The 27,650-nt window shown below is 43.2% G+C and overlaps 1 protein-coding gene across 9 annotated transcripts in view; it reads left to right on the top strand.

Annotated features, from left to right (window-relative positions):
• agap1 (ArfGAP with GTPase domain, ankyrin repeat and PH domain 1) overlaps nucleotides 1-27,650 on the top strand; it is a 193,345-nt gene that overhangs the window by 132,386 nt on the left and 33,309 nt on the right. For 5 of the 9 annotated variants that reach the window (XM_044187456.1, XM_044187457.1, XM_044187455.1 and 2 more), the window contains 4 exons: nucleotides 3,406-3,510; nucleotides 8,833-9,001; nucleotides 11,426-11,590; nucleotides 14,785-14,961. In XM_044187456.1, coding sequence (XP_044043391.1) covers nucleotides 3,406-3,510; nucleotides 8,833-9,001; nucleotides 11,426-11,590; nucleotides 14,785-14,961 — 616 coding nt within the window. The remainder of the gene's footprint in view (nucleotides 1-3,405; nucleotides 3,511-8,832; nucleotides 9,002-11,425; nucleotides 11,591-14,784; nucleotides 14,962-27,650) is intronic. The other 4 variants (XM_044187458.1, XM_044187452.1, XM_044187454.1 and 1 more) reach the window with 2 other exon arrangements.

Genomic DNA, 27,650 nt, shown 5'->3' with positions numbered 1-27,650 from the left:
TCTGAGCTGACCTAAAAACTCTTTAATTGATAAACACACATCCTCTCTCTCTCTGCCTGGAAACATGTTGCTGCTCGCTCACTAACAGGCAGTAATGGATGATCAGCTGGCCTGACAGCTGCACGGCTGCCGGCAGCTTTCACTTCAGAGCAGCAGGAAGCTCGTCAAGTCGCGTTTAGCGCACCGTGGGGAACCCCTGTTGTTGTTGCAGCAGCGCACACACTGCTCTGTTTGACTTCCTCATGACACGAGCTGAAATTAGTGGAAACACTGCTACATCACCGACCTGACGAAGCTCTACAGATGTAAAAGCTAAAAGCTTTTTCTGTTATCTGGCTGTAGGTGATCCTACACTTCCTCTTGTTAGTCCAAGCAATTATTGTTCATTTGTGTGCAACAGGAAAGGGACTCCACAAATCTGAAAATGTATAAACGTACAAGAGCTGCGCAAAGGTTGAACTGTATTATATCGCAGTTATATATCAATTAGTTATTGATGATACACAGCAGTACAGGCATTGATCTGTTGGAAAATATCGAGCATTACTGCTTTGCAGCTATGTCACCTCAGAAACTAGATCATAACTGGAAAAGGACTGAATCCTGTAAGGAATCTTTTCCATTGTCTCTTTTCATGAAATAGAAAGAAATACAGCACTATAATGTTGCGATCGTCCGTCTGTAGTGTTTAAAACAAGACTAATACCCCTTTAATGTAGCAGATGTGCGTATGACAAGTTGGTTAAATGACGATTAAACGTCTGTATCACTGAATTAATTTCCGTCGCTGAGAGACGTGACAGTTCGCCCAAGCCAGGCTGCGGCCAACTCTGGTCGAGTGGGTTTGACAAGCGTCATTGTTTACCATGGTGGACATTTTAGCTTAGCATGCTAACATTTGCTAAGCAGCACTAAACACAAAGTACAGCTGAGGATGATGGGATTGTCATTAGCTTTGCAGGTATTTGGTCGTAAATCAAAACCGAAAAGTTAAGGGATCATCAAAGTCTGTAGGATTCATCCTGAGGGGAACATGAATCCAACATTTGTTTCAGATATTTCAGTCTGGGCCAAACGATCAGCTGACTGGCACTGCCATGTAGCCACGCTGCTAGCATGGCTAAAAACCAAACTAATCTTTACTGGTGTCTGTCCTGTCTGCTGTCAGCAGGAACTCACAGATCTCCATCCATCAACGAGTTAATGAAACCTGCTCATACAGAACATTCAAACATGTTGTTATTACTGCAGAAATAATGTGTAATTCACACCAAGAGGAACCCAGAGAAGGTTTTTTTATTTTGCTTTCCCAAATCTCAGTCTCTTGACGTTCTTTTGTGTCCACCGTCACTCTGTATTTATTACGGGATGATTGGCTGTCAAATATCTCACTTTTGAGGCTCTTCGGGAAGACAGACAGATTTGTCTCATTTGTTTCATAGCTCACCGCCACTGCCTGCATTCGACTTCCCTCTTTGTCTCTCTGAGGCGTCCCTTGCTGGCGTTATGTCACCGCCAATTACACCGAATGTGCCGTCACCGGCGGCGAGGGTCACCCCGGGCCTGCCGCCCTGTTCCGCCACCACCGACCGCCTTAATGAAAGCTGAGCGGTCGGGGCAGCGGAGAGCAGGCTTCTGTCCATCAGCCGGCCTGTCCATCTCACCCCTCCTCACCTCCCCTTCTTCAGCGGTGCCTCTAACTCCCCCTCTTCCTCCCTTCACGGCTGGACTCTATTAATATCCTCTGTCGGAGTGTTAATGTTGTAGAGGTCCAGTGAAGTGACACGCGTGGCAGCACGGCTGTAATTGCTAATCAGCGGACAGTTTTATTCCCCGCCGTCCCCCGCCACTCTCCCCCCTACCTCTCTCCCCTTCTCTTCTCTTTTTGATCTCTCTTCTTTCTCCCATTTCGATCCCTCTCTCTCGCCTTCTCTTTGACCTTCTTGCTCTCTCTCTCTCTCTCTCTAACCTAATGAATCCAGCTCAAATGAAGTGTGGGCGGGCGAGCGGGCGGTCGCTCGGCCTAAACGGTCATCCAGCCGCAGCTGATGTGCGTAGGAGAGAGAGAGCGTGAGACAGGGATGTTAAGAGGCCTGAAAAAAAGAGTCAGACAATTAAATAACTGCTGATTTCCCTCCATCTTTTCTCTCCTCGCTGTTTTACATCGAGCTCCTTTCAGCTCCGGTGCAAATATCTGATGTTGAGATGTTGTTTTGGGGAAAGATGAACTCTTATTTAATCCGTCTTCCGGCTGTAAGCTCGTTATCTTCGCTCCAAAGCCTCTGAATGTAATTTAGCTCCAATGTGCACAAAGAGCAGCATCAAAGAATCGAGATGTAAAAATGCACAAATAGGACATTATGACTCAGTCGTAAGAGCTGCAACGGACTCAGTGATGTTCACGTTGCACAATATATGGCCAAAAGTATGTGGACACCCCTGTCCAATTAATTTGACGCTGCTCTTCATGGTTCGGGGAGTCTATATTTTCCTGTTTAAACATGACGATGCCCTCGTGAACAAAGCAGCTCCAGAAAGAAATGCTTTTCCCAGTTCGGTGTGGAAGAACTTGACTGGCCTGCACAAAGCCCTGACCTCAACCCCACCCAACACCTTTGGGACCTTAGTAGGCGTTGGGACCAAAAAAGAGCCCTGCATTAAAACAATGCGCAGGTGTGGTGGGTCAGGTATCCAGGAACAGTTTGAGTAACAGATTTGTGAATTTGAAGGTTTATGAGACATTAAAACGATGCACAGAGGTTTGTAATCCTCTGACACAGGATGTTACAGCTCACAGTGATAACTGTTTTATCTTGTGAGGTAAACGGTAGAAATATGGCTTTCATGTTACAAAGTAATCTACCGGGGATGATTGACCACCGCAGCCTTTTGCCAGATGATGTCGTATTGCAGTCTGACAGAAGCTGAGCCAGGTTGAACTCATTTACTCTACAAACCTGCATGTTTTTGCTTGATCCCTCCGCGTTCGCTCCCCCGCTGCGTCGACGGACGGGCTCCATTCAAACGAACGAGGAGGCAGCGTTTCTTCACGCGGGGCTGCTGTCTGACCAACACTGATGCTCTGGAGTCTGAATGGGAGCAGGCAGGTTCAACATCTGGAGGAAAGACTGAAACCAGAAGAGTGGAGGCTGTTAGAGCAGCTGATGGTTTTAGAATAAAATGTTCAACTATCACATTTGCCTGAAATGTCCTGCTGTCCACATACTTTTGGCCATGTAGCGGGTTTGATGCAAGAACTCAAATATTGGAGATTTAGCTTCTTTGTCATAGAAAAAATGTTGTTTTAACAAATGTATTTCATCACATTAAAGAAACAAACACCAGATCGTACTTGTTTCTATAGGTTTAAACTGCCAGCGTGTTAAACATGTTTCCTCTCCGCAGGGCATGCTGCTGAAGAGAAGCGGCAAATCCCTCAACAAGGAGTGGAAGAAGAAGTACGTGACGCTGTGTGACAACGGACTGCTCACCTACCACCCCAGCCTGCATGTAAGACACACACACACACACACACACACACACACTCATTACTAACCCTCTCTGATTGCTTATTAGACTCCAGCACTCTGCCAGCCTGCACTGACCTCCATCTATCTGCTGCTCTTCATCTCTCTCCTGTGTGTGTGTGTGTGTGTGTGTGTGTTTCCTGAAACTGCTTGGCCATACACACACACACACACACACACACACACACACACAGTGTTGATGGCTTGTGTATTAATTAGGACTCGTCATCTGTTTGCCCACGTCGGCGTTGATGATGTGAATATCAGCTGTAATGTCTCTGCTAATTGCCCCGGCTCTCTGCCCTGTTGGCACAATATCCTGCCCCGACGCTGCTTTATTATCTCTCTCTCACACACACACACACACTTTTTGTGTCTTTCACTCTCTCCGTCTCTTTTTCTTTCTCTGAATTGCTGGTGCTGAATTTCTCTCAGCCTTGTGCTTCACATCGATGCTCGGAGCGTTTACTTTCGACAGCTTTTATCCACGTATTCTTTGTCATGAACGACAGGTTTTTCATTAAATTTAGTTTATTATGTTTTCCCAATCAAGTGTTTAATCTACAGCGGGGAAAACATTCATGACAAGACTTACATTTTGTAAATAACATGGAGATTTTGCTTCAAATACATTAATAAATACAACTGAAGTATCAGAGGAAAAGTTCTGTTAAATAATGAAGCCAGAAAATGATTTAATATTTCCATTTAATATCAAGTTAAACTAACAGACTTTTGGAGGTCAGGGCAGGACTAGAGCTGAAACAATTAGTCAATGAATCGATTAGTCTATCATCCGGAAATTAATTGGCAACTATTGTGATAAATGATTAATCGTTTTGAGTCACTTTGTCAAGCAAAAATGCGAAATATTAGCTGCTACTAACTTCTTCAATCTGTATTTTTTCTGCTTTTTTCTGTTTTATATTGTTGTAAACTGAACATCTTCAGGTTTTGGACTAAACAAGATATTTGAACATCTTATCTCGGGTCATTTTATAGACAAAGGGTTGTCAGGACGGAGATGTCGTTGAACAAAACTTTACTTGAGCCATCAGTTTGTTTTTGTTGTATTTAGGTGACGTGGACATTTGTTTTTTAGTGTGGTTTGTACTGATTTTAAGCTCTGACTGTCCTCGGGTGCCTCTCCGATCAGGTCTCTTTTTTCATTAATTTATGCACTTTAGGTTCAAGTCGGTTTAGCACAGGTTAGTTTTGGATTACGTCCAAGATTTTGGACCCGTGAAGACTTCTCACTCAGACTGAAAGACAGAGAAGAGACAAATGAAGGAGGAGAAACATTTAGGGCTGCAACTATTTCTTCAGATGATTTTCTCTATTAATCCATCATTTGTTTTGTCCATAAAATGTCAGAAAATAGAGAAAAATACCTTCAAATAGCTTGTTGTGACCCACTAAAAGTTCAAAACATTCACACTGTTGTCACATAAGACAAAGAAAAGCAGAAAATCCTCACATTTCAGCAGCTGGAACCAGCAGGTGTTTGGTAATCTTGCTTGAGAAATGACTCAAAATAGTTTCTGTCGATCAACTAAAACAAGCGAATCAAATGTCTGAGCACAAATGATACGATAGAGGTTTGAACCCAGAGGTTCAGTGGGTTGTAAGTTGGAGTCCCAGCATCCCTGTGGTCAGCGGGTTTGAGCAAGGCACTCCTGCAGCCGGGAGTTGTTGGTTTGATTCCCTCAAAGCTGCTCGTGCTTGTTTCCACTCCACCGAACTGCACACGTCCATCAGCGATTAGAGCAGCTGATGCAGTAAATTAGTGTTAAAACTCATCACTTAACACATCAACACACACACACACACTCATGTATAAACACACACACACCCCCTCCAGCTCCGAAAAGCCAGGTTTTCCTGAGCGCGTTGCATGTGCAGCTCAGGCGTCAATTAGCTTGTTTGCGGAGGCTAATCGAATGAAACTCAATCAGCGCCGCTAATTGCCCGACTATGTGCAAAGAAATCACATTAATGCCGCTAATTAAGTGGATGGCAATAGATGCCACCTAATTGGCAAGAAAAGTCTCCTCCAAAGTGAAGAACAGGCCAAAAACAGGCGAGGGAGTAATTAATCGCCTCTCGCCTCGCTGTGCGCGGTGAGAGTTGTTGTTCAGGCTGAAATACAAAGACGCACTATTTAAAGTGGTTCTGTAGGACTGAAGAGGGCGGTTTAAATCAAGATTTTAATCTGCTTCGTCGCCAACTTCCGACGTCAAAGTGAGCGGCAGCGTCTCCTGTGGCCACGCCTCCCTGCAGGTGAACAGGTAACGAGACGAAATGGTACAAAGGCACTAAACGCTGCCACCGAGGAGGCTGAGACCTGCTGTGATGATGTGATTCAGTTTCATTCAGCTTACCGTTCAGCACAGCCGCGTCTAATGTTTAACGCTAATTGGAACTTAATGGCCACTTACTACCTTTTTCCTGATCTTTCAGCTGCGATATTCATCAGCAAGCGAAACTTGCTCAGGTGTTCTCACAATAATTAACAATAATAAAATTGAAAACAAGTAAATACAAGAATCAAATAAATAATAATTCAAATATATATAGAATATATATATAAAGATATATAGAATAACAAATATATAAACAAAGTATTGTAAAGAATAATAATGAACAGAACTTTTTTCATGGATTAAACAGTTATATATATATATATTCATATATATATATATATATATATATATATATTCATTCAAATATTTCATGACAGTGTTGTGACTCCTGCAGTCTCACTAAAATAAAACAGAGTAAGTCTAAATGAGGTGGACATAATATTCGAAACACCTGTCAGTATAATGCGAAACACCTAAACAGCAGCACAAACTAAAACATTATAACCTTCACGGAGGATTCGCTGCAGGAGCGTCGGATTAGTTTTAGCTGGGCGTACCTAATAAACCGGCGACTGAGTGTAAATCCTGTGTTTGTGTTCTTTATGTTTTGGACTTTATTTGGCTTTAGTTCTGAAATAAAAACACCTCCACTGTCTCTTTCATCCATTTTTACACCTTCATCACTTCCTGCTTAATGTTTCCTGTCGGGCCGCTGAGCTTCTTCTTCTCCTCTTTTATCTCCTGTCGTCTCTTTATCCATCGATCGTGTTTTTGGGCGAGCTCGCTCTTTATGGATCCGTGTTTCCCTCGGTGTCAGCAGTATTCGGCTCTCTGTTCGTGTTGCATTTTTCACACCGACGTCGCCGTTTATGCATCCATTTATACCGAGGGAACGCACACACATTTACATACACACTGGACACTCACTCAAACAGCTATAAACACACTTCCTTTCTTCGACGGATGCAGATACGTTTGCTCACACACACACACACACACACACACACCACCTGCTGTCGGTGTGTTTGGTCGATGCACACATCCGTCCTGGACGTCGCTGCGTGGCGTGGACGATCGGGCCGATGATGAAAGCTCCCTGATGCAAATGGAGACTCAATTACCTCGGTCAATCTGTCGGAGGGGTGTGTGTGTGTGTGTGTGTGTGTGTGTGTGTGTGGAGGGTTTACCCAGCGGGCCCCTGGCTCGAGGGCTCTCCGGTGGCTTGTTAAGACGCCGTCGAGAGCACTTGGCTTTGAATTGGCCTTTTGTCAGCCGAGCTGCCAGAGGGAGGCGGGAAACGCTGAGAGAGAGAGAGTTAGAGTGTGTGTATAATAAGAGTAAGCTCTAGTAATTCCATCTTTGTGAGGACCAATTAGAGCTTTAGAGCTGGAAAGTGAGGACGTTTTTTCTGGTCCTCGCTCCTGTAAATGTCTGTCTGAGATTTTGGTCAGATTTAGTGTCTTTTGTGCGCACAAATTGATTATTTTCAAAACCGAAAGTGACACCGAATGCACAAATCTCAGCTTTTCTAATGCAGCTAGCGCACCGCAGGTCATGTGACAGGAATTAGCCAATCAGCTTCATATGACTTGCTTCACCCTACGTCCAAGGACGTCACAACATCATGAACCTGATTTAAACCTCAAACCTAAACCAGGTCTAAACCCTCAAACAGCCCTTTGAAGAAGACTTTCCAAAATATTCTCACTTTCTAAAAATGTAGTTACTTTGCAAAAATGTCCTCACTTCTTATGCATGTCCTCATTTTCAAAAAAAATTCCTATTTTTCAAAAATGTGCTCCTTTCCCAATTGTCCTCGCTGTCTAATAATATTCTTTCTTTGGGGGAAAAAATATGACTTTAAGCAAAAATATCAAATTTTCTTAAAGTGTCCTCACATTTAAAAATGTCCTCGCTCTCTCGTCTAAAAAGCGCCGGTCCTCACAAAGATAGCAGCACAGTAGCACGCACTCTCACCCAGTGGTTTTAATCCGGCCCAGCGGGTTGTTGGGCGCTTTGTTTCTCCTCGTCTCCTTCATGTTGAAGAGGAGGCTGACCTCCCACAATGCCCTGCTCCTCTCAGGTCACCGCTGACACTCCACCCGGCTCAGAGGGAAGAGGGGGTGGATTTAACAAGCGCCTATCATCCGTCGTTAACACCTCTACTTGTCTTTTCATTCACTCGTGTGATCCGCCCGTTCGGACCGGAGGAGTGCTCATCGTCGGGGCGGGCGGGCGGCCGCGGCGTCCGACAGCGGTGGGTTGTGTTTTGGGCGTGTTGGCGTGCGGGCGGAGCCAATCAGAGCCGGCGTGGTCCGCCACTTCAGCGCCGCTTTGAGGGATTAGCTTTGTTTCCGTTGTAGTATTTAGGGATTTAGCTGCTTTATTATCCGGAGTAATCCCCTCCCACCGAAGAATGACACACTCACGATGAACTCAGTTTCACTCTGGTGTGTTCTTCTTTTCTTTATTCTTTGCTTTATTTTTTTATAATTGTTTTATTTAAAAATTACAACATGCAATCCTGCAACAAATCACTTATTTATTTAACAGTTAAATAATCAAATTCAGTTCAGTGTGTTGAGAAATACATCTAATCATGCAAACTGTCCTCTGATTGGTCAGTAGTTGATTTTACTTCCTCTGTTGTCTCAGTTTTCATTTTTCACTCTAAAGAAGCCGTAAAAAAAGTCTCGATACTCAGTTTAAATGGATGGAAATGGATTTTGAACATTAAAATTTTGGCTTTTATAGTTTCATGTAGTTTCTTTGCTCTTTCGCCTTTTTGAACGATGAGGACAAACGAGGTGTTCGCAGGTCTTTGGTAAATCTGACAAACAAATGCTGTGCTCCGCCGCGGAACAGTTGATTTGTTTCTTTTAGCATCAAAGCTTCAGTCTCCCCCCCCTCTGTCTCCCCCCTCTGTCTCCCCCGTCTCTCAGGACTACATGCAGAACGTCCACGGTAAGGAGATCGACCTGCTGAGGACCACGGTGAAGGTCCCGGGGAAGAGGCCGCCTCGAGCCGTGTCCACCTGCGCCGCCATGCCGAGTCCCAAAACCAACGGCCTGACGAAGGACATGAGCAGCATGCAGCTCGGACAGACTCCAGGTGAGGGACGGGTTTCACCTGAGACCTTTTAGGTTTGAATTCTTCTTGAACACAAGACAAGGAATTATATTTCTATAGCACAAAGAGATCTTACGCCTCAGTTCAGATAAATGACCCGAATAATCTGATTTGTGCGTTTAGATTTCCAAATTCTTTTAGGATTTATTTCCATACATCAACATTTTAAACATCAACAGTGAAGTCTGAGGTGCTACAGTAAGATCAGGAAGTGCATCTTTGTGCTTCAGTAACCTCAAAATAGAAAATTTGAGATTAATACTTAGAGGTCCTTTATCTCAAACCAATGTTGCATAACGTCACCCGAGGATTTGGTGATTAAAAGCAAAATCAGACAAATAAATAATGTAATAAATAATCTGAAAATGTAATAAATACCCGTAAAAAAGAGAACATTTGGGTGTCACAGCGGGTGTCGTTTGAAAAGTTTGGAAAAAGGTTTCTGTGATGTGGTATTTGTTTGTGTTTGTACGCCACTCTCCTGACGTCCAGCGTCACGTTAAAGGGTCGAAGTTACTCCTTCAGATAAGTTAAAGATGTTAAGGAGCAACCAGCAATTACACCGACATGACTTTATTTTTTAATTGTGCCTCTAATTGCTCCTCTTGATGCCTCGTCATTAACACGAGCGTGTTTTGTCCTTCCTGGATCAATAAAGGTTGAGTATTCAAAGAAGAGTTTGAATAAAAAAAAAAAAACAGTGCAGCCTTGAAACACACAAAACGCTTGTTTCCACCTGAAGGAAGACGTCGTAAAACAAAAGGTGGAGAGGAACGAGCGCTCCTCCGTGCACACACACACACACACACACACACACACACACATAAAAGCAGCTCTTATGAGGTGGCTGCTTAAATCAAACACACACACACACACACACACACACACACACACACACACACACACACACACACAGGGATCCAGGAGGCCCGAGCTAATAGCATGAATATTCAGTGAGCCGTACTCCATGTACTAATTATTGTCATGAATATTAATGCAATCAGAGTCCTGGCTCCACTCAGCCAGCACCAAGAAATGAGCTGTAATGAGAGAATGAGGGGAGGGGGTGAGGGAGGGGGTGAGAGGAGGGGTGAGGGAGGGGGATGATTCACCCGGCAGCCTCTTACTAACTCAAGGGTTTGATTTAAGCAGCCAGCTTGTAAGAAGCTGCCTTTTATGGTCTCCCCGTGTTTCTGTGTGTGTGTGTGTGTGTGTGTGTGTGTGTGTGTGTGTGTGTTACATGACTGGACGCATGCGCTGCAAAAAGATAAAACACCAGTCTTGACATTTTGTCTGTTTTTCAAGAGAGATTTTTACTGAAATGAGAGAAAAATTGACAACAGCTGTTCCCTTGCTTCAGTGATGATCGTTTGTTCCATTTCCTGTTTCCGTCTCTCGACTTCCTGTTGCTGGCGACAGTAAATACGAGCGTCTCGCTCCTGATCTGTTGTTTGAGGAGGTCGCGTGACCTGACAGCGCCGCACCCACCACAGATGTCAGATTAAAGACCGTCTTGGGCGCCAAATCACGTTCTGCGTTAACTAGCCTGCAGCTCAGCTGGCTAACGGTGTGTGTCAGAGAGTTTCAGCCTCTTTTAGCTCCTGTTGTTACGTTCCAGCAGAATCATCAGTACGGTCATTCCTAAAGTTTGGCCGTCACTCGTTCCAGTTTGCCCGAGTTGCAAAAGATGCTAAAGCTCCACGCCTTCATTTCGTTACCCTCCTCTAATAACTGATTACGAGAGACAGTTTCTTATCGCTGCAGCTGCTTTTTTATTAATTACTTCTCTGGAACTCCGTACGTAGATCGCTGTTGTTGTGCGTATGTTTTAATTGTGTCTAAGTGTTTGAACGTCTTGTATCGCCTTGCCTCCTGTCGCTGCCTCTCCTGTCGGTCGTCTCTGACAGAAATAAATAACTGTAGCAGTGGTGCTGCATTTCCTCACGCGCTGTACTCATTTTACGCTGCTTCATACTTGTATATCACTACATTTCAGAGAGAAATATTGTATTTTTTACTCCACTACATTTATTTTTACAGCTTTAGTTACTAAACTTAGCACAGATAAGGATTTTACATGCCAAAGATACGAGGAGCTTATAAAATATGATGCGGTGCTTTACACTAACGGTTAGTTTAATAGTAATCTGAAGTTAGCTACACGTTTACAAATTACAGCATAAGTATTAGATAGTAGTAATATCCAATAATCCAATAATCAATCCCTGCTTTTAGGAATTGCATCATGTGGAAATGCATGCACCAGAAAAAGATAACAGTTGGAAGGAGCGTTTACAGTTTTACCTGTTAAGCGTGCTCGAAGCACCAGAAGTGTATTCTGGGACGGGGCGGTTTGCTGTGACGCCCCCCCCTCCTCTCAGACTGAAACCTGACCTGCTCTCTCAGGTTCGGTGACCAGCAGCTCGTCGGTGTCGCAGATGGCGAGCGGCGTCAGCTTGGTGTCTTTCAACAGCCGAGGTCTGGAGGGGATGCACCAGCGCTCGTACTCCGTCTCCAGCGCCGACCAGTGGACCGACGCCACCGTCATCGCCAACTCCGGAGTCAGCACAGGTAAAAAACAATGGTGATGTCGGCCTGATTACGCCGATGAAAGTTTTAAATCTGTTACTGGAGTCAGAAAAAAAGACTTTGGACTCTATTTCCTTATTTTAAAAGTAAAAGTTTTACAACTTAAACAAAAGCATGAAGTCATGTGATAATTCTCTGCAGCCACTTCCTGTGAATCCAGACTGAACCATCTTTTGGTCCAGATGGATTTATTTAAAAGTGATCGTGCAGCTGCCTCGTACAGATCAGGTCCACACACGCAGCTCCGCCACAGGCAGCCTGCTGGGGTTCAGAAGGCCCCAGTGCGCAGCTCCGTGGGGGAGCCTATCATTTGTCTCCTATTGATCCACCTGCCAGACCTCTAAGACCTCTAATGCTGCCTTAACTGTTTGTCAAGCTAATGGGCACTGTGTGTGTGTGTGTGTGTGTGTGTGTGTGTGTGTGTGTGTGTGTGTGTGTACTGTGGTTCTGTGTCTGTTATTATTTATGTGCAAGAGTGTGTGACTTGTTAAGTGCCAGTATTACCTTATCCAAGACGTTACAAACACACAGTTAAGACTGACAGCTGTCGGGCCGTGTGTGTGTGTGTGTGTGTGTGTGTGTGTGTTGCCGTGACGATAAGCTTGACTGACAGCTCTGTCGTCAGTGTTGTGCCCTCCAGCCTTCCTCAAATAACGTTTAAAGCTGTGAAATGCTTTCAATGGACTCCCAGGGGCCACACACACACACACACACACACACACACACACACACAGTTTACACAAGTCAGTTCAGTTACAGTTTGTTTCATCAGACAGCAGCTCTGTTTACACCTTCAGCTCTTATTGTTCAGATAAGATTTAAACCTGAAAGTGACCCAGACCTGATGAGCGTGACTCTGCGTTTAAAGACGGAGGACAGGGACCCGGGTTGCATCTTGATCTGGATCCCGGCGACGTTCCTGAACGACACGATGACCAGAAAAATGAAAAATCTGATATGTCATTGTGACTTTTGTATTTATTTCTATACAAGTTTTAAAACTGCAACAGGGGAAACTGGGGGAACTGGAAGTTTCCGTTGGCGTTCGTAACAAGATGAGCGAGTGAAGCTTCAAGCTTTGGTATCCGGAAAGTTGAACAAAACATTTAAAACTCCACACAAAAGACTTGACTGTCAATTCTCTGTCACACATGTACAACAGAAACAACATAACATTACCTTTAAAATCAATGAATAATCTAACAAGTATCTAAAAATAGAACAAATACTTGTAGAAGTTAAGAAAAGATCAAATGTTACTGAACAAATGTTTAGATCTGGTGTTTCCGTAGAGGAGGTGGGAGTGTTTCCTTTTACTTTTGTGAGGCGTTTGCAGCCATTAGTGGATAAAGTTAGTTTATTACAACCATTTCTATCAGTAATTACAAAAAAGCGAGCGTCTCTGCGATGCTGAAAATAATCCCTGGTTGTACAGGAACAGTTATTACAGATTGAAGATGACTTGACACCCAGAGGATCCTGGAGGAAGTAGATCTTTAAAGTTTGTGTATAATAAAACTCCTAGAAATAAAACTGGGATTCCCTTCAAAGCTCTTGCCACAACTGACCATTTAAGTTAGTGATAAGAGCAAATTAATTAATCATTGTATGAGATGAAGCCGCTGCGTCTCACCTGACGGCGACCAGGAAGTGTGGTTCTGATTGGTCAGCGCAGTCAAAGCAGCTGGTGTCCAAACTGTTGAGTCAAAACCCACGAGAGACGACGACGACCAGGAGAGATGAGCAGAGGGAGGGATGCAGGGAAAGTGAAGCAGCAGCAGGAGGAAGTCTTGAGGCTCAGGGTGGAGGTGGGGGTGGGGGTGGGGTGGGGTGGCGTGGAAGGAGCGCGGCGTGCAGATGGGAGGGCCGTTAATCCACGGCAGTTAATTGCACTCTTGGGGATGGCATCTTGTCAGCAGAGATAAGTTGTCACATTTTCCACTTGAGCTGAGACTAAACGATTGTAAAATAAGTTATGGCCGTCCTTGGGGCTGTCCGCCGTTCGGGGGACGCGGCGGCCAGCGAGCGCTTGTGTATACACGTGTGTGCGTGTGTTTCCATCTACACACACACACACACACACACCGCGCCCATGTCAGTGTCGCCGCCGCGCTGTGATATTGATGGAAGCTGAATGTTATTTTATTCCGCCGACAGTCACAGCTGTCAGCGGCCGCCGTGAAGAGTGGAGGGCAGAGAGACTCTTCTGAAAGCCTCGCTCGCTAGATGTCAAGGTGTTCCATCCACTGATAGACCCCATTTTTGTAGTCCTCTGATTGGATAATCCACACAACTGTAACAAAAGTGACGCTTGTCCATATTCCTGATTACGCTTTTGTTTAGTGAAACGAAGTAAATAAATGTCCCATCGATAAGACGTGCAGGAGTCTGCTAATCTCTGCATGGTGGACGTTGAACAAACATGAACTCGAATATCAGTCTGCTGGAGCTGGCACCAAAACAGGAAGTGCGTGCTGTAAAACAGGAAGTGCATGCTGTAAAACAGGAAGTGCATGCTATAAAACAGGAAGTGCGTTAAAAGTAATTAGTACAACATTATTATCAATTCGGGAAACTAACAGGTAGCCAGTGCTGGGACGCAAGATCAATATCATGTTTCCGCTCTGAGCTGGAATGAAATCTCTAATTAAAGTTTCTGTTTGTGTAAACACAACATTTCCTGTCTCTGTCCACTGGCCAACCAGTGTAAGGCTTTTATTGTGAAGAAGATTCGGCTTCCTGTAGCTTTAGTCACTGACATTAGCAACTGCGAACGTAAAATGTCAAATACATTAAAAATATTATATACTTTGGAATAATCTATATCCTTATATACTTTCAAATATATATATATATATATATCCTTGTGTACTTTCAAATATCTTTGTTTTCTTCCAAATATCTAAAGATTGAAATACTTCCATGTACTTCCAAATATGTATGTATGTATATACTTATATGCTTGGAAATACTGTGGCTATTTTTCAGCATTTTTTGTCACCGTATCAGTTTTATATAAAAAGGGGAAATAAGGAATAGTAGAAGAAGAAAAAGGTCTTGATACCTGACCTCAGCGTTTTGCCTGCAGCCGGTCTACAGGCACAGTCATGTGACACCCTGAGGTCACTGAACGAGCTGATCTTTGTAGAGATCTAATCCAGTTAGATTTATGTCAGTGTTTGAATTTGCAGATACAGGCCTGGGAGATTCGGTCTGCTCCAGTCCCAGCATCTCCAGCACCACCAGTCCCAAGATGGAGCCGCCGCCGTCGCCGCACGCCAACCGCAAGAAGCACCGGCGGAAGAAGAGCACCAGCAACTTCAAAGCCGACGGCCTTTCTGGTACTGCGGAAGGTAACGCCATCTCCCCTCCCCTCGCCTCACACTTTCCCCGCCCAGGTCCGACAGCTAAACCCCTCCCCACAGAAACAAGTCTGACAATCAGACGCCACATAAAATCCATTCAAGTACTTCCAGATATCTACAGGATATACTTATGTACTTCCAGTTATCTGTGTGCTTCTACTATATACTAAATCTCTCCAAATATCCATATACTTCTAAATATCTATCGACCTCCACGCTTCCAAATATTTCCAAACATCTGCGTACTTCAAATATCTATATACTTGTACACTGTACTCCCAAATATTTCCAACTCTGTATATACTTATATACTTCCAAAGGCTTTCAGATATCAATGTTTTCTGTATACTTTCAAATACTTGTAAATATTTACAATTTATGTACCTCAAAATATCTGAATATTTACATACAATTCTTCCAAATATGTATATACTTTCCTATATATTTCCTAATATCTATCTACTTTATACTTCCAAATATTTTCAAATGTTGATGTACTTGTATACTTTCAAATATCTATAGATTTATATGATTGCAAGTACTTCCAAATAGGTGTATACTTATATACATCTAAACAAATATATAATGGAAAATGTTTACAACATTTACTATTCAGAGATTCTTTCCTCCTTTTTTGTGTACGTAACAAACTTTAAATAATGTTTATGTACAATACAAATACAAAACACACACATGTATGTTGACTAAAGTACTACCTTAAATAACTAATACTGGAAGTGTGAAACAGTAAATAACTGCTATGGAGACGTCAGTGTGTTGTAGGAGAAACACAATGCTGTTGATTTGGGACCCGGGCAGGGAAACGCAGTCATGTGATCGTCCGGGACTCCTGACCTCTGCTGTGAGGGACGGATCTCTTCATCCTCTCATTCTGTCAGCCCTTCATCTCTTCATCCCGTTGGATTGTCTTCTTCTTCTGTCTCTGTGTGTTTGCTGTGACTGTGAATCAGTTTGGAACATAACCTTCGCTGTTTGGTCGACGCCGTGAATCCGTATAGTTTGTGTGAGGAGTGTGAGGTGACTGAGTACATACCTGCCAGTAACCCCGGTCTAAACTGCACTACAGGTGTGCTCATTTAGATTTAGGACCTTCGGAGTCATAGTGGGAGCAGACAGGACGTCCACACTCCTCGAGAGAAGTACAAACGATAGACGTGAAGGTAGAAAACGTCCTGCTACGCTGGAAATAGTATGGAAGTACAAAACATGTAGACGTACTCGTTTTGAATGTTATAGACTGAGAGGAAGCGGGATTAAAACCAAATTGTCACACTTATCTTTTTAAATTATTAAAAAGTCCGTGTGTGTTTGCTAACTTAGATTTAGTTCATTGACAGGCTAAACAACACAGATACTTAAAGTTCATTTTCCACTCATGGTGCATTCACGTGCTCCTCGGACGGTCCCGTTTCCCGAGTTGGGAAGTCGCTCTTCCGACTTCGGCGTGTTCATGAGCTTTAAGTCGTAACGTGGAAACAACATGGACGCGACAAAGAAGATGTGTTGTATTTTATTGCTCAGTGTTTAAAGAGTTTAAACAACACGTTTCGTAGCTTTTTCCAGTATTAGTATAATATTAGTACGTGAATTAATAAAAAGCTTCTTACCATCGACCCAACATTTACTTTCGTCCAACATGTTTCTGCGTAATATGACGTCAACTCAGCAGGTCGTGTGCCACAATTTTCACCGACTTTCCGAGTGTTTTTTCTGCGTTCACATTCATTTTTACAATCGGAAACTAATTTGTCCGATTATTCTGACACCACATGAATGCAGCACCAGTCTTTTTTTTTTGATTTTACCGAACAAGAAAATGTTTCTGACTGTTTGAAAGGTAGAATTACCACAGAAGCATTCAGCTCAGTATTAGTGCCCTGTGATGTTCAACACACAGGTTCACATGTGTCCTATTGTTGACCAGGTGTATTTTTCAAAGGGACAGGTAGTGATTCATAGTAACCACACCTGAAATTAGTCACATGGCGTCATCCGGACAGTTCTGAATGCTGCGGACTGACCTGTGGATCTTTGTGCTCACAGGATCTGCTTGCTGCTGTTTCAAAGCGATCGCTTCCTCCTGCTCCTGTTTCAGAAAACAACAAAAGAACGATGCAGCCTTATTCAGCATTCGAACGTAACTGTTTGTTAATTTCAGAATCAGAATCAGAAACACTTTATTTGTTCTGAACGGTAGATCTTGGCCCGTATTTGGCCGTAAGACGTGGTCTTTGCTTGGAAAACGGTTTAATCTTGATGCTCAGCTCGTGTTTTTAATGGAGTTTATTAATAATCGCTGTCTTCCTCTCTGACTGTGAAAGAGTGGCGTTAATGTTTTGCATCAGCCTGGCGAGCTAACGGTCAGTAATGGAGGACGTGGGTACAGTTCAGGTTCGGGTTTTGGTCTTCAGCCCAGTCAGAACTCGTAAAAACGTCGGTGACAACTGGTGTAAAAGATCTGCATTCACGGCCGCTCTCTTCAGCTGTCTGCTTAGTTTCATTAGATGTCAAACACACACTGGTTAACACACACACACACACTGGTTAACACACACACACACACTGGTTAACACACGCTGGTTAACACACACACACACACACTGGTTAACACACACGCTGGTTAACACACACACACACACTGGTTAACACACACTGGTTAACACACGCTGGTTAACACACACTGGTTAACACACACACACTGTTTAACACACTCTGGTTAACACACTCTGGTTAACACACTGGTTAACACACTCTGGTTAACACACACACACTCGTTAACACAGTGGTTAACACACACTGGTTAACACACACACACTCGTTAACACAGTGGTTAACACACACACACACTGGTTAACACACGCACTGGTTAACACACACACACACACACTGGTTAACACACTCTGGTTAACACACACACACACTCGTTAACACACTGGTTAACACACACACACACACTGGTTAACACACTGGTTAACACACACACACTGGTTAACACACTGGTTAACACACACACACTGGTTAACACACTGGTTAACACACTCTGGTTAACACACACACACTCGTTAACACAGTGGTTAACACACGCTGGTTAACACACTCTGGTTAACACAGTGGTTAACACACACACACTGGTTAACACACACACACACTCTGGTTAACACACACAGTGGTTAACACACACACACACGCTGGTTAACACACACACACACTCTGGTTAACACACACACACTGGTTAACACACACACACACTCTGGTTAACACACACACACTAGTTAAAGCACTGGTTAACACACTCTGGTTAACACACTCTGGTTAACACAGTGGTTAACACACACACTGGTTAACACACACTCTGGTTAACACACACACTCTGGTTAACACACACACACTGGTTAACACACACGCTGGTTAACACACACACTGGTTAACACACACGCTGGTTAACACACACGCTGGTTAACACACTGTGGCTGGTCGAACAGATGTGGCGGCAGCAGCAGATGTGTAATGTTCGTCTCTCCATCATGGAGGCATCAAGCAGCTGACAGGGCAAGTGGCCGTCTGAGTGACGGATCGGCGCTGCGTCCGCTTTCTTCTCTCCTCCTCTCCTCTCTTTGTTTTCCTTTTTGATTCTTCTTTTCTCGCATCTCCTCGCCTCCCTTCACCCTCGTTTCCTTTCATTTCCTTCTCCTTGTTTTTCCTGTCCTCCATTTTCTTTCCTCTTTGCTTCCTTTCTCCTCCTCTCGTCTCTATTACCTCTTCTTTTATTTCTCTTCTCTCTCTCTTCCTTCCCTGGTTTTACTATCTTCTCATTTTATTTTTCATCCTATTATTATTATTATTATTATCCTTTTCTCTCTCCTTCTGTCCTCATCATCATGTTTTTCCTTCTCTTCTCCCGTCTTTCCTCGTTTCTCCTTGTTTTTTCCTTCCTCTCTTATTTTTAATATCTCAAATTCCTGTTGTCTCTCCTTCCCCTTGTCTTCTCATCCTCTCTTTTTAATCCACCTCCTCTCCTCCTTTCCTTCTTTTATTGTCTTCTCTTATTTGTCTCTTGTCTTTTTACTCTTCAACCCTCGTCTTCTACTCTCTCTTCTCCTCGTCTTCTATCTTTCCGTCTCTTGTTGCCACTCCCCCTCCCTTCATCAGGACTGAATGTAGTTACTCCTCTTCCTCCCGGTGACCATTTTATTATCAAACACTTTTCCTGAGCTCCACACTGAGCCTTCGCCTCGCCCCCCTATTAGTCAGCCAGAGAGGCTTAAGTGAAATATTATAAATAATCCAACGTATTGAAATCTTTTATCAGCTGTGTCACTTTCATTATTCAATAAGCGATTAGTAACAGTCTTCCCAATTTAGCCATTAAGCACTGAGCGGGCTCGGCGGCCGGCTCGCCGCCTGTCACGCCGGGCGGGCAGGTGAAGTATCTTCATGTCAGAGCCAGGCTCGGCGTAATTCATGAGGGGGAACCGCCCTCTGCGGCCGAGCTCCCCCAGGTAGGACCACACCAACACACACACACACACACACACACACACACACACACACACACACAGTCTCCGCTGACTTCAGTCTGCTTTAATGGCAGGAATGTCTTTTTCCTCGTCTTCGTCGCAGTCTTTGGACCGAATGACTGTGATGTCGGAGTTTCTTTCCAGAACAAGTTGTCTTAAATAGTAAAATGTCGACATGACGTGACGTTTTGTCTGGATGTCCGTTGTCCCAGGAAGATAATTCTTTATGATTTCAGTGACCTGCTCATGTTTCAGGCTGAAATGTTCTGCTGTACACAAGAAATCAGGGCTGTTGTACTCAAGTTTTGTGTTCTCTCTGACTTGTCTCTCTTTGGGGGTTTGGAATCGGACTTGTCTTGCTCTTGTGGGTCTTTAGACTTGGACTTGGTTTTACTGAGAGTCGCCATGTGGCTGTTCTGATTCAGACTTTTCTCTGCAGCATAGATGTTTGGACTCGGACTTGTCCGGATCTCGTGGGTATTTTGACTCCTCTGTGTTTTGATTCAGACTTGTATGTGTCTCGTTGATGTTTTGACTGCTGTCTTTATATAAGTAGATTTACTGTTAGTCGGACAAAGCGAGACTTTTGAAGACGTCGCCTTGGACTCTTTTTCACTATTTTATAATATTTTGTGCACAAAATTATCAGTTGATTAATCTGAAATATAATCAAGAGATTTATCAATAATATAAAATAGTTGTTAATTGCAGCCATAAATGGAGGTCAGCCTCACCACTACAGTTACACACACACACACACACACACACACACACACACACCTGTGTCAGGTTAACCCCTGCTGATCACAGCCTCAACATCAGCTCCAGTTCTCGTTAACTAGCTGCTGTTTGATACCCTCCCTTCATCCTGGAGCTTTGAAAGTTGACCTGCAGAATATCCTCACACACACACACACACACACACACACACACACACACACACACACAGCTTCAGATATTTGAAGTGGCCCCACACAGGTAACAGCAGGATCGCTGAGCACATTCCTGGTTGCGAAGAGAGTTTTTGTGTTTGAGAAACGCTGGCGACTGCTTTGATTCCTCGACCAGCAAACTCCTCACAACAGGTGGAGCTAACAAGCAGAGTGTGTGTGTGTGTGCGTGTGTGTGCGTGTGTGTGCGTGTGCGTGTGTGTGTGCACCACTTTAATTGCCCTCTCAGATCACACACTGGGTGTCTCAGCTGAAGAGCTTCACTTACTCCAATATTTGCCCCCGACAGTCGGCCATCAGTCTGTTTGTCGATCAGCCGTCAGCTCGGCGGTGCACCTGCAGCCCGTCGCCTCTGACTGGTTCATTGTGAACACGAATTCCTTTAAAGTCGGGGTTAATCAGGAAGATGGGCTCCACTCGCCATCACAGGTCAGTTTGGGTCAGCGGGGGTCAAGCAGGTGGAAACAAAGAGGGCCACTGTAGAGGAGAGTCCAGGTGGTCCAGTGGATACCTGACGTCAGGAGATGTTCAAAATCTGGAGTCTAGGCATTAAAATAAAAAACACTATTTTTCTGCGTAGTTTCAGCTTAGTTTTCTGAGTTATTCAACATCTTTTTTTTTTTTGGTTTTATTCCCTCTGACACAACAAAACGTGTTAAAGTTTTTTCGTTTTAATTAAGTTTGTGTAAAAATATATATAGATTTCACTTACAGAAGTCCAGGGGATGCCAATATTAAAATAAAGTAATTATTTCAAATTGAAATTTAATTTTCCATTTGAGTTCATGTTATAGGACAATTTATTTTTTTCATGTTTGAAGAAGCATAATTACTGCCAAAATTAAAACTGTATAGAAAAATAATTTTTGTAGTTCCCGGACTCCCATATGCACTGAAGGAAAGAAAGAAATTGTGATTATTTTTTTAAAAAGGTCACTTTTTTAACTGATTTTAAGTCATATGATTTATTTTGTTCACTTTCAAACTCAAAATATTCAGAGAGGAAAAAAAGTCTCGCACATATTGAAGTTTTACAGTCTCTCTTCCTCCCTGCTCCTCTTTCAAAATAAATCAGAGGATTTGTCAGATCTGTCGGGACCAAAACAATAAACACAGGCACAAAATAAAATATTTGCAGATCTGATCTGCAAGATCTGCATATCAAAATTCAAATAGTTTCTTTTTTTAAATAGTTTCCAAATGTTTCCAAATATCCCATTTCGTTTGGAAATGCCAAATTTTATAAAATTCTTGGGAATTCTTACATCGCCACGGTAAAGTTCACATCTCATTTTCTCTGTGGTGTTATGTATCCATCGTAGCATCTTGAATTGTATCAATATTTTTTGTGCTAAATACAAATGATTGTATATTTCAGTGCTTCAGTTTCTTTCTGGGATCCAACCTGTGACCTTTTTTAAAGCGACTCTGATTCATTTTTAGATGATAATGTTCTTGGGATCAGCCCCCACAGCGGTAAGCAGCTTCAGTATATTTGACTCATTTTAAAACGGAAAAACCCTCGCTTATCACTCGCCTCGCCTGCTGCGTGTAAGGAGGAGGGGAGACGAGGGAAACAAGCAGAGTAACATTTAAAGTGTCGGCCTCTCCTCTCACACAGCCACGACTGTATTTCATCCTCTGCAAATGCTCACAGTAGCCCGGGGGGAGTAAATATTACCAAGGGTCTGCTGTTAAAGACGGAGCAGTGCAGCATTAAAAGGAGCAGAAGTCAGAGGTCACAGAGCTCGCAGCTCGACCACCTTACAAAGAATCAAAGCTGCAGTGGAGTCTTAAAATCATGATGAAAATTTCAGTGTTTTCTTAACTAATGTAAATCTCTCCTCGTTTTACATCTGCATATTTGACTTTGAGAGTATAGTGAAAAATGCACATCACACTTTTTCCCACAGTGAAGTCTTCAAATGTCTTGTTTTGTTCGACCAACAGTCCAAAAACCAAAGATATTCAGTTTGCAAAGATATTTAACAGATGAAAACCCTCATATTAGAGAAACTGGAGCCAGCTAATATTTGGCATTTTAGCTCCATAAATTATTCGAAATGATTTACTGATTATCAAAAGCTTCTTATCTGATCAAGTTTTGTTAATCACTGTTAAGCCACCGTCAATGAAGCTCAACACTTCCCGCACTGATGTTTCACATTAAAAGCTCTCGGTGGGCAGAACTCCTTTCTTTGCCAGACGGCTTTTAATGTGAAAATCTGCAGGAAGTGGTGAGCACTAAAAAACCCCAGCAAAGTAGAAATGACTGGAAATAATAATTGGATTTAATTTCTCTTAGAGAAGTTAAACTCAGAGCAGCACCATGTGAGCCATTGTAGTACCAGTCCTCAGTTTGTATATTGGGACCTGCCTTTATTTGTTCATGCCGGCTTTTATTTAAATACCGGCTTTTATTTGAGAATTTATGGTGTTATTTAATTCTTAGTTACCTCCTTGTACCAGAGGGCTGTGCTTTAGTGTGTCAGGATAATAGGGAGTGAACTGTAAATTTACTTTGATTTTCATTCTGTGTATAAACCTAGTGAGTTTACATTTTTTCAAATTAGATACATTTGAACAAAATACTGCTGAACAAAGTCCACTAAGTTCTTAGGCGTTTGTGTTTTGGTGCAAGAGCACTGAAGAAGGTTTGAGAAGTTTGTTTTGTTGCTTTCCTCGTTTGTTATGTTGCAAACTTACTTTCATCCCTTCATTGTGCTCATTGGCCCCTCCCACTCCCACATCAAGCCACGCCCCCTCTATTATGGACCAATCCTCCTCAACGCTGCTGTTTTTGACGCCTGTCTCTCTCTTCCCTTTTCTGTTTCTTCTTCCCTGTTTTTTCTTGTTCATGTCTTCTGATTCGTCCACTCTGTCCTTCCTTCTCTGTTTTGTCTTTCTTCTGTTCCCTCTCTCCTCTTTCGTTCCCTCTTTTCTCTCTTCCTGCCGTCGGGGGATGCAGCCAAACGTAAAGCGTGGAAACTTAATCGTGTTGCTAGTCTTCGCAGCATTTACACCAACAGTCTGCACAACTCAGAAGGTAAAAAACTGCTGTGGTGGACATGTGACAGACACGTGGACCCCCATCGACCCCACCCTGACCCCACCTACTGCAGGGATGGAGCACCCTGTACTGAAGAAATGTACTTTACTCAGTAAGCAGCGATGTGGTGATTTGCACTGTCAAAAGATGTCTAGACATCGAGGTTAAAACTGGGCTGCATTTGGTGTAAAAGAGGTTTTTTTAGCCGTCTATGGACCCTCCAGGGGTGTCGATTGATGGATAGTTTTACCTCTTCGGGCCTTTTAAATTTTCAAATAATACAGTTTGAGAAGGAACAATCACATATAGGTTGAGCTGGTCAAAACTTGTAAGCATAAACAACCTGTGACAAGAAATGGCACGTAGACATACCTTTGTTTTAGTGGGTCAAAAGAAAATTAGATTGACAAATTAGAAGTGAATTGGTCTAAGCTGCAGTTTTATTAACACAGGCTTGTACATTTTTCTCAAAGAACAAGATATTTTCTAATAAAGTTGTTCATCTTATGGACTGATGATTAAACCAGGGGAGTTTTTTTCCAATCCAAGCCATAGAAGAGCTCATAGACACATAACATTGTCTATGAGAGCAATTAATGTGACTTTTACTTCCAAAACCAGGGCCGCCCCAAAATAGCTCGTCCCACCTCGCAACTGTACTTCAATGACGATATTTCCACATGTAGTTAGGACCTGCTTCACAATGAAAAATACACATTTAATTGCTGTTAAAACAACAGTTCTATGTAATCTAGAAGTCTACAAAAACAAACCTTTTAGGCATATTCTGCCCATTTTTAACCCAGACTTCTTTTGACCAAATCCGTGCTTACTGGGGACTGTCAGTATGTGTCTGGTACACTTGTGCAGTGGAGAAAAACGTGCATTTCCATATTTTGAATTGTCTTCTCCCTTCCTAAGTCACCTGACCTGTCTGTCAAGGCGTCTTTCCTCCTTGCATCCTTCTGCCCCGCCCTCCTCACCTGTGAGGATACAACCAAACAAACACACCCACCCTGCAGGGCACATGTACCCTGGAAGCATGCGTTGTACAGGTGTTGTTAAACGTGACGTCCAGTGAGTGTCGGGTGTTGTTCTGATGTGACCGATGCATCTTTGATGTATCTTTCGTTTCATTTAACCTAATTCTTCTTAAAATATACCATGAAAGCCAAACTTCACCAGCTTTTGTTGTAATTTCCTTCCATAAAATATCTTGTGTTCTTAAGTGTTGGTTTCTCCGTCTGTCTGCATGATCGAGTCAAAACTTAACGGCAAAACAGGTTAAATCATCTGCAATCAGTCTTGAATCTGCTCCACGTCACGGCTTCTTCCTCTGCTTCTACATACTTACTTATTTCAAAAAATAGACCTACATATTTCTTTTTCAGAGCGACTTCGGAACAATCGGCTGCAATATTTTCCAGGTTATTAATGTTGTAAAAGGCTGCGAATAATATGGGGAGTAATGACCTGTGTCGCAAAGCAATACTGTGTGCGGTGACATTTAAGGCTTTTAATTTGTGTTTCCCGAGGCCCCCTTTTGTCTCCCTCACGCCTCCCCTCTCATTGCACCTACCGTCCTGCTTGTCACACACACACACTCAAACACACACACACACCCCGCTGGGCCGACTCGACACCTCACACCCCGGATGATAGGCTTGTATGCATGTCCTGCCCCCCCTCCCTCCCTGCGTCTTGTAAATGCTGTATATTTGGTTTGTTCTGTTTCTGCTGCTAAAGGTTACCGGTGTCAGAGTTCACAAATTGCCTCGGCGCCACCTCTCTCTGTGTGAATGTCGCCCACAGTAGCCGAGAGCGGTGGCAGTAATTACCAATACAGAGCTGGCGACTCGCCATCTGTGCGTTTGTGTGTGTTTGCACTCTCATGCATACATTTAGTCCTGTACGCCAACACAGAGGAGAGGCCGAGCAGGTGAAGATACCTGTAAGGAAGCACAGATGTCATTGAAGCACAGACTTATTTGGATCTTCAAGGATCAAGAAACTTAAAACTTGAAAAACATTGAGGACCTTTTCAGTCATTTTTAGCCACGCAAGCAGCTCTATGGATTGCAATGTCGGTCCACCGCTATGATCCAGAGTGAAATATCTTTACAACTATTGGATGGACTGGCACAAAATTTGGTTGAGATATTCATGTTCCTCTGAGGATGAATTGTAATAACGTTGGTGATCCTCTGACTTTTCATCTAGCTTGGGTGTTAATCCTCTGTAGCTTCCTCACTATTCCCATTGTACACAGCCATTTGATCCATTGATAATATAAAAATATTGATTGGTCCTGCTTTAAATTTCATGTTGGTTTACTTTTCCTGTGCAGACAGGAGCTGCTGAGTGTCGCCCAGGCTCAGCTGGGGGTTGTCAGAGTGAAACGGGGTTGTGGGAGTGGTTCTTCAGCTGCACAGCCTAATGCCCCCCTCATTTTATTCATTAGCTGCCATGGTGCGCTGGGTCAGCGTGCAGCATTTAAATCCAGAAACAGCATTTAATTTGCGCTGCTGAGAGGCAGGGCCTTTCTGGATTGTTGGTTTCCATAATTGTCAAGCAGCCAAACCCCCTTCCCCCTGAAAACAGAGAATCATGGGAATTTAATTATGATGGGATTCTTGCTCTTGACCCTGCAGGGCTCAACCGGCGCTAGATGGGTGGGCTGTCGTTTAGAACGAAGACACACCCGGTGAAGACCCAGGAGCCTCCAAATACACTGAATTATCATTCCCTTTCTGCATTATGTACAGTTTGCCCTTCATTAGACACATTTTAATATACAGAGTTTTCATTTCTGGCATGTATCGAACCCTTTACCCTTCAGTGTGGAAGTAGGAAAGCAAGGCGCACAACGTAACCCATAAAAATCTGACTCTTGTGGGGAAAAAAAAAACCTACAAGCAGCAGCAGGTGCTCCTTTCATACTTTTATCTGGAGACAGATCATTTTTGGTCACCTGTTTTCTTGGGCGTCTGGGACTTTGCAGTATGACAGTATGAGCTTTTGACAATGTTAGAAGTGCACAGTTCAGTGCTGTTGTGAACGAGCAAAAGCTGCAGGTGTAGAAGCTGCTTGAGTAGCATGTTTTGTTGCAGGATTGCTGAGTTTTGTAGGTTTGTTCTGTTGTTTAGCATAGAAGAAAGAATTGACAGCAAGTCAGGACATATGCTGAAAAAGTTGCTTGCACTTATCTTTGGTTGAATTTTCTTCGAAATGTTTTTAGTAAGAAAACCATGAAGTCAAAATCTTTTTGTTGTTTTATACCTGCTCTGGAACCACAGAAAAGCTGGTTGTCTGTCCTTCTTGTTCATTATATACATTCAACTGTTGTCTCAGATCTAAAATTAGACCCAATTAAGAGTTTTTGTTTTTAAAAGTTACTTTTTACTCAGTTTTCATCTTGTTTTCGTTATGGATAAAAGGTTATGGTAAAAAGTTTAATCTTCAAAGATTACTTTTTATTTAGTTTTTGACTAGTGTTCTTTATGAAAATAGATTGTATGTCGTGGAGTAAAGCTCATCAACACATTTTTCAATCATAGTTTTCATGGATGAAATGGACACTCCATTCAGCTGCCAATTTAAATAAAAGTCTGGTTTAACCTTGAGCCATTAACCGGCCCCTGTAAACAGTAGTTTTAATTAACATCAACTAATCAGACTGCCCATCATTAGCCTGAAGCACCTAACAGATGAAAATGATCCAGCGTTATCTTCAGCAAAGGAAACTTTGGTCAGCAAAGGTGTTTTCAATCTCTTTATCCTGGAAGTGGAAGGGTTTCTCAGCCAGTCGTTTGGCCTCGGGGCTCTCCCTTCCATCCTTACCTTCCGTCCTTCCTCTCCTCGGACAAGGCCATTGATTATCCAGAGCGAAGCCAGAGGGGAACTTCAGCTCCGGTGCTCTGAGACGCTCCCAATTAGCCAAATGACTGGAGTTGAGGAAGAGCAAATGGTCGTTCCCTCGCGGGCCGGCCGTGACCGCTCTCCGACTGATTAAACCCCTCATCTTTTCACTGCTTCACTCCCGGCACACGTCATGAAACTGCTGCTTCCAGAAACACTCGCCTAAAAGTGTCGTGAATGATTACGAGCCTCCACGCTGAGATCTGCCGACTCCCCCGTGCT

This window comes from Siniperca chuatsi, linkage group LG24, assembly GCF_020085105.1.
Source record: "Siniperca chuatsi isolate FFG_IHB_CAS linkage group LG24, ASM2008510v1, whole genome shotgun sequence".
NCBI classification, from domain to species: Eukaryota; Metazoa; Chordata; class Actinopteri; order Centrarchiformes; family Sinipercidae; genus Siniperca; species Siniperca chuatsi.
This window is presented reverse-complemented; position numbering and strand designations above follow the sequence as displayed.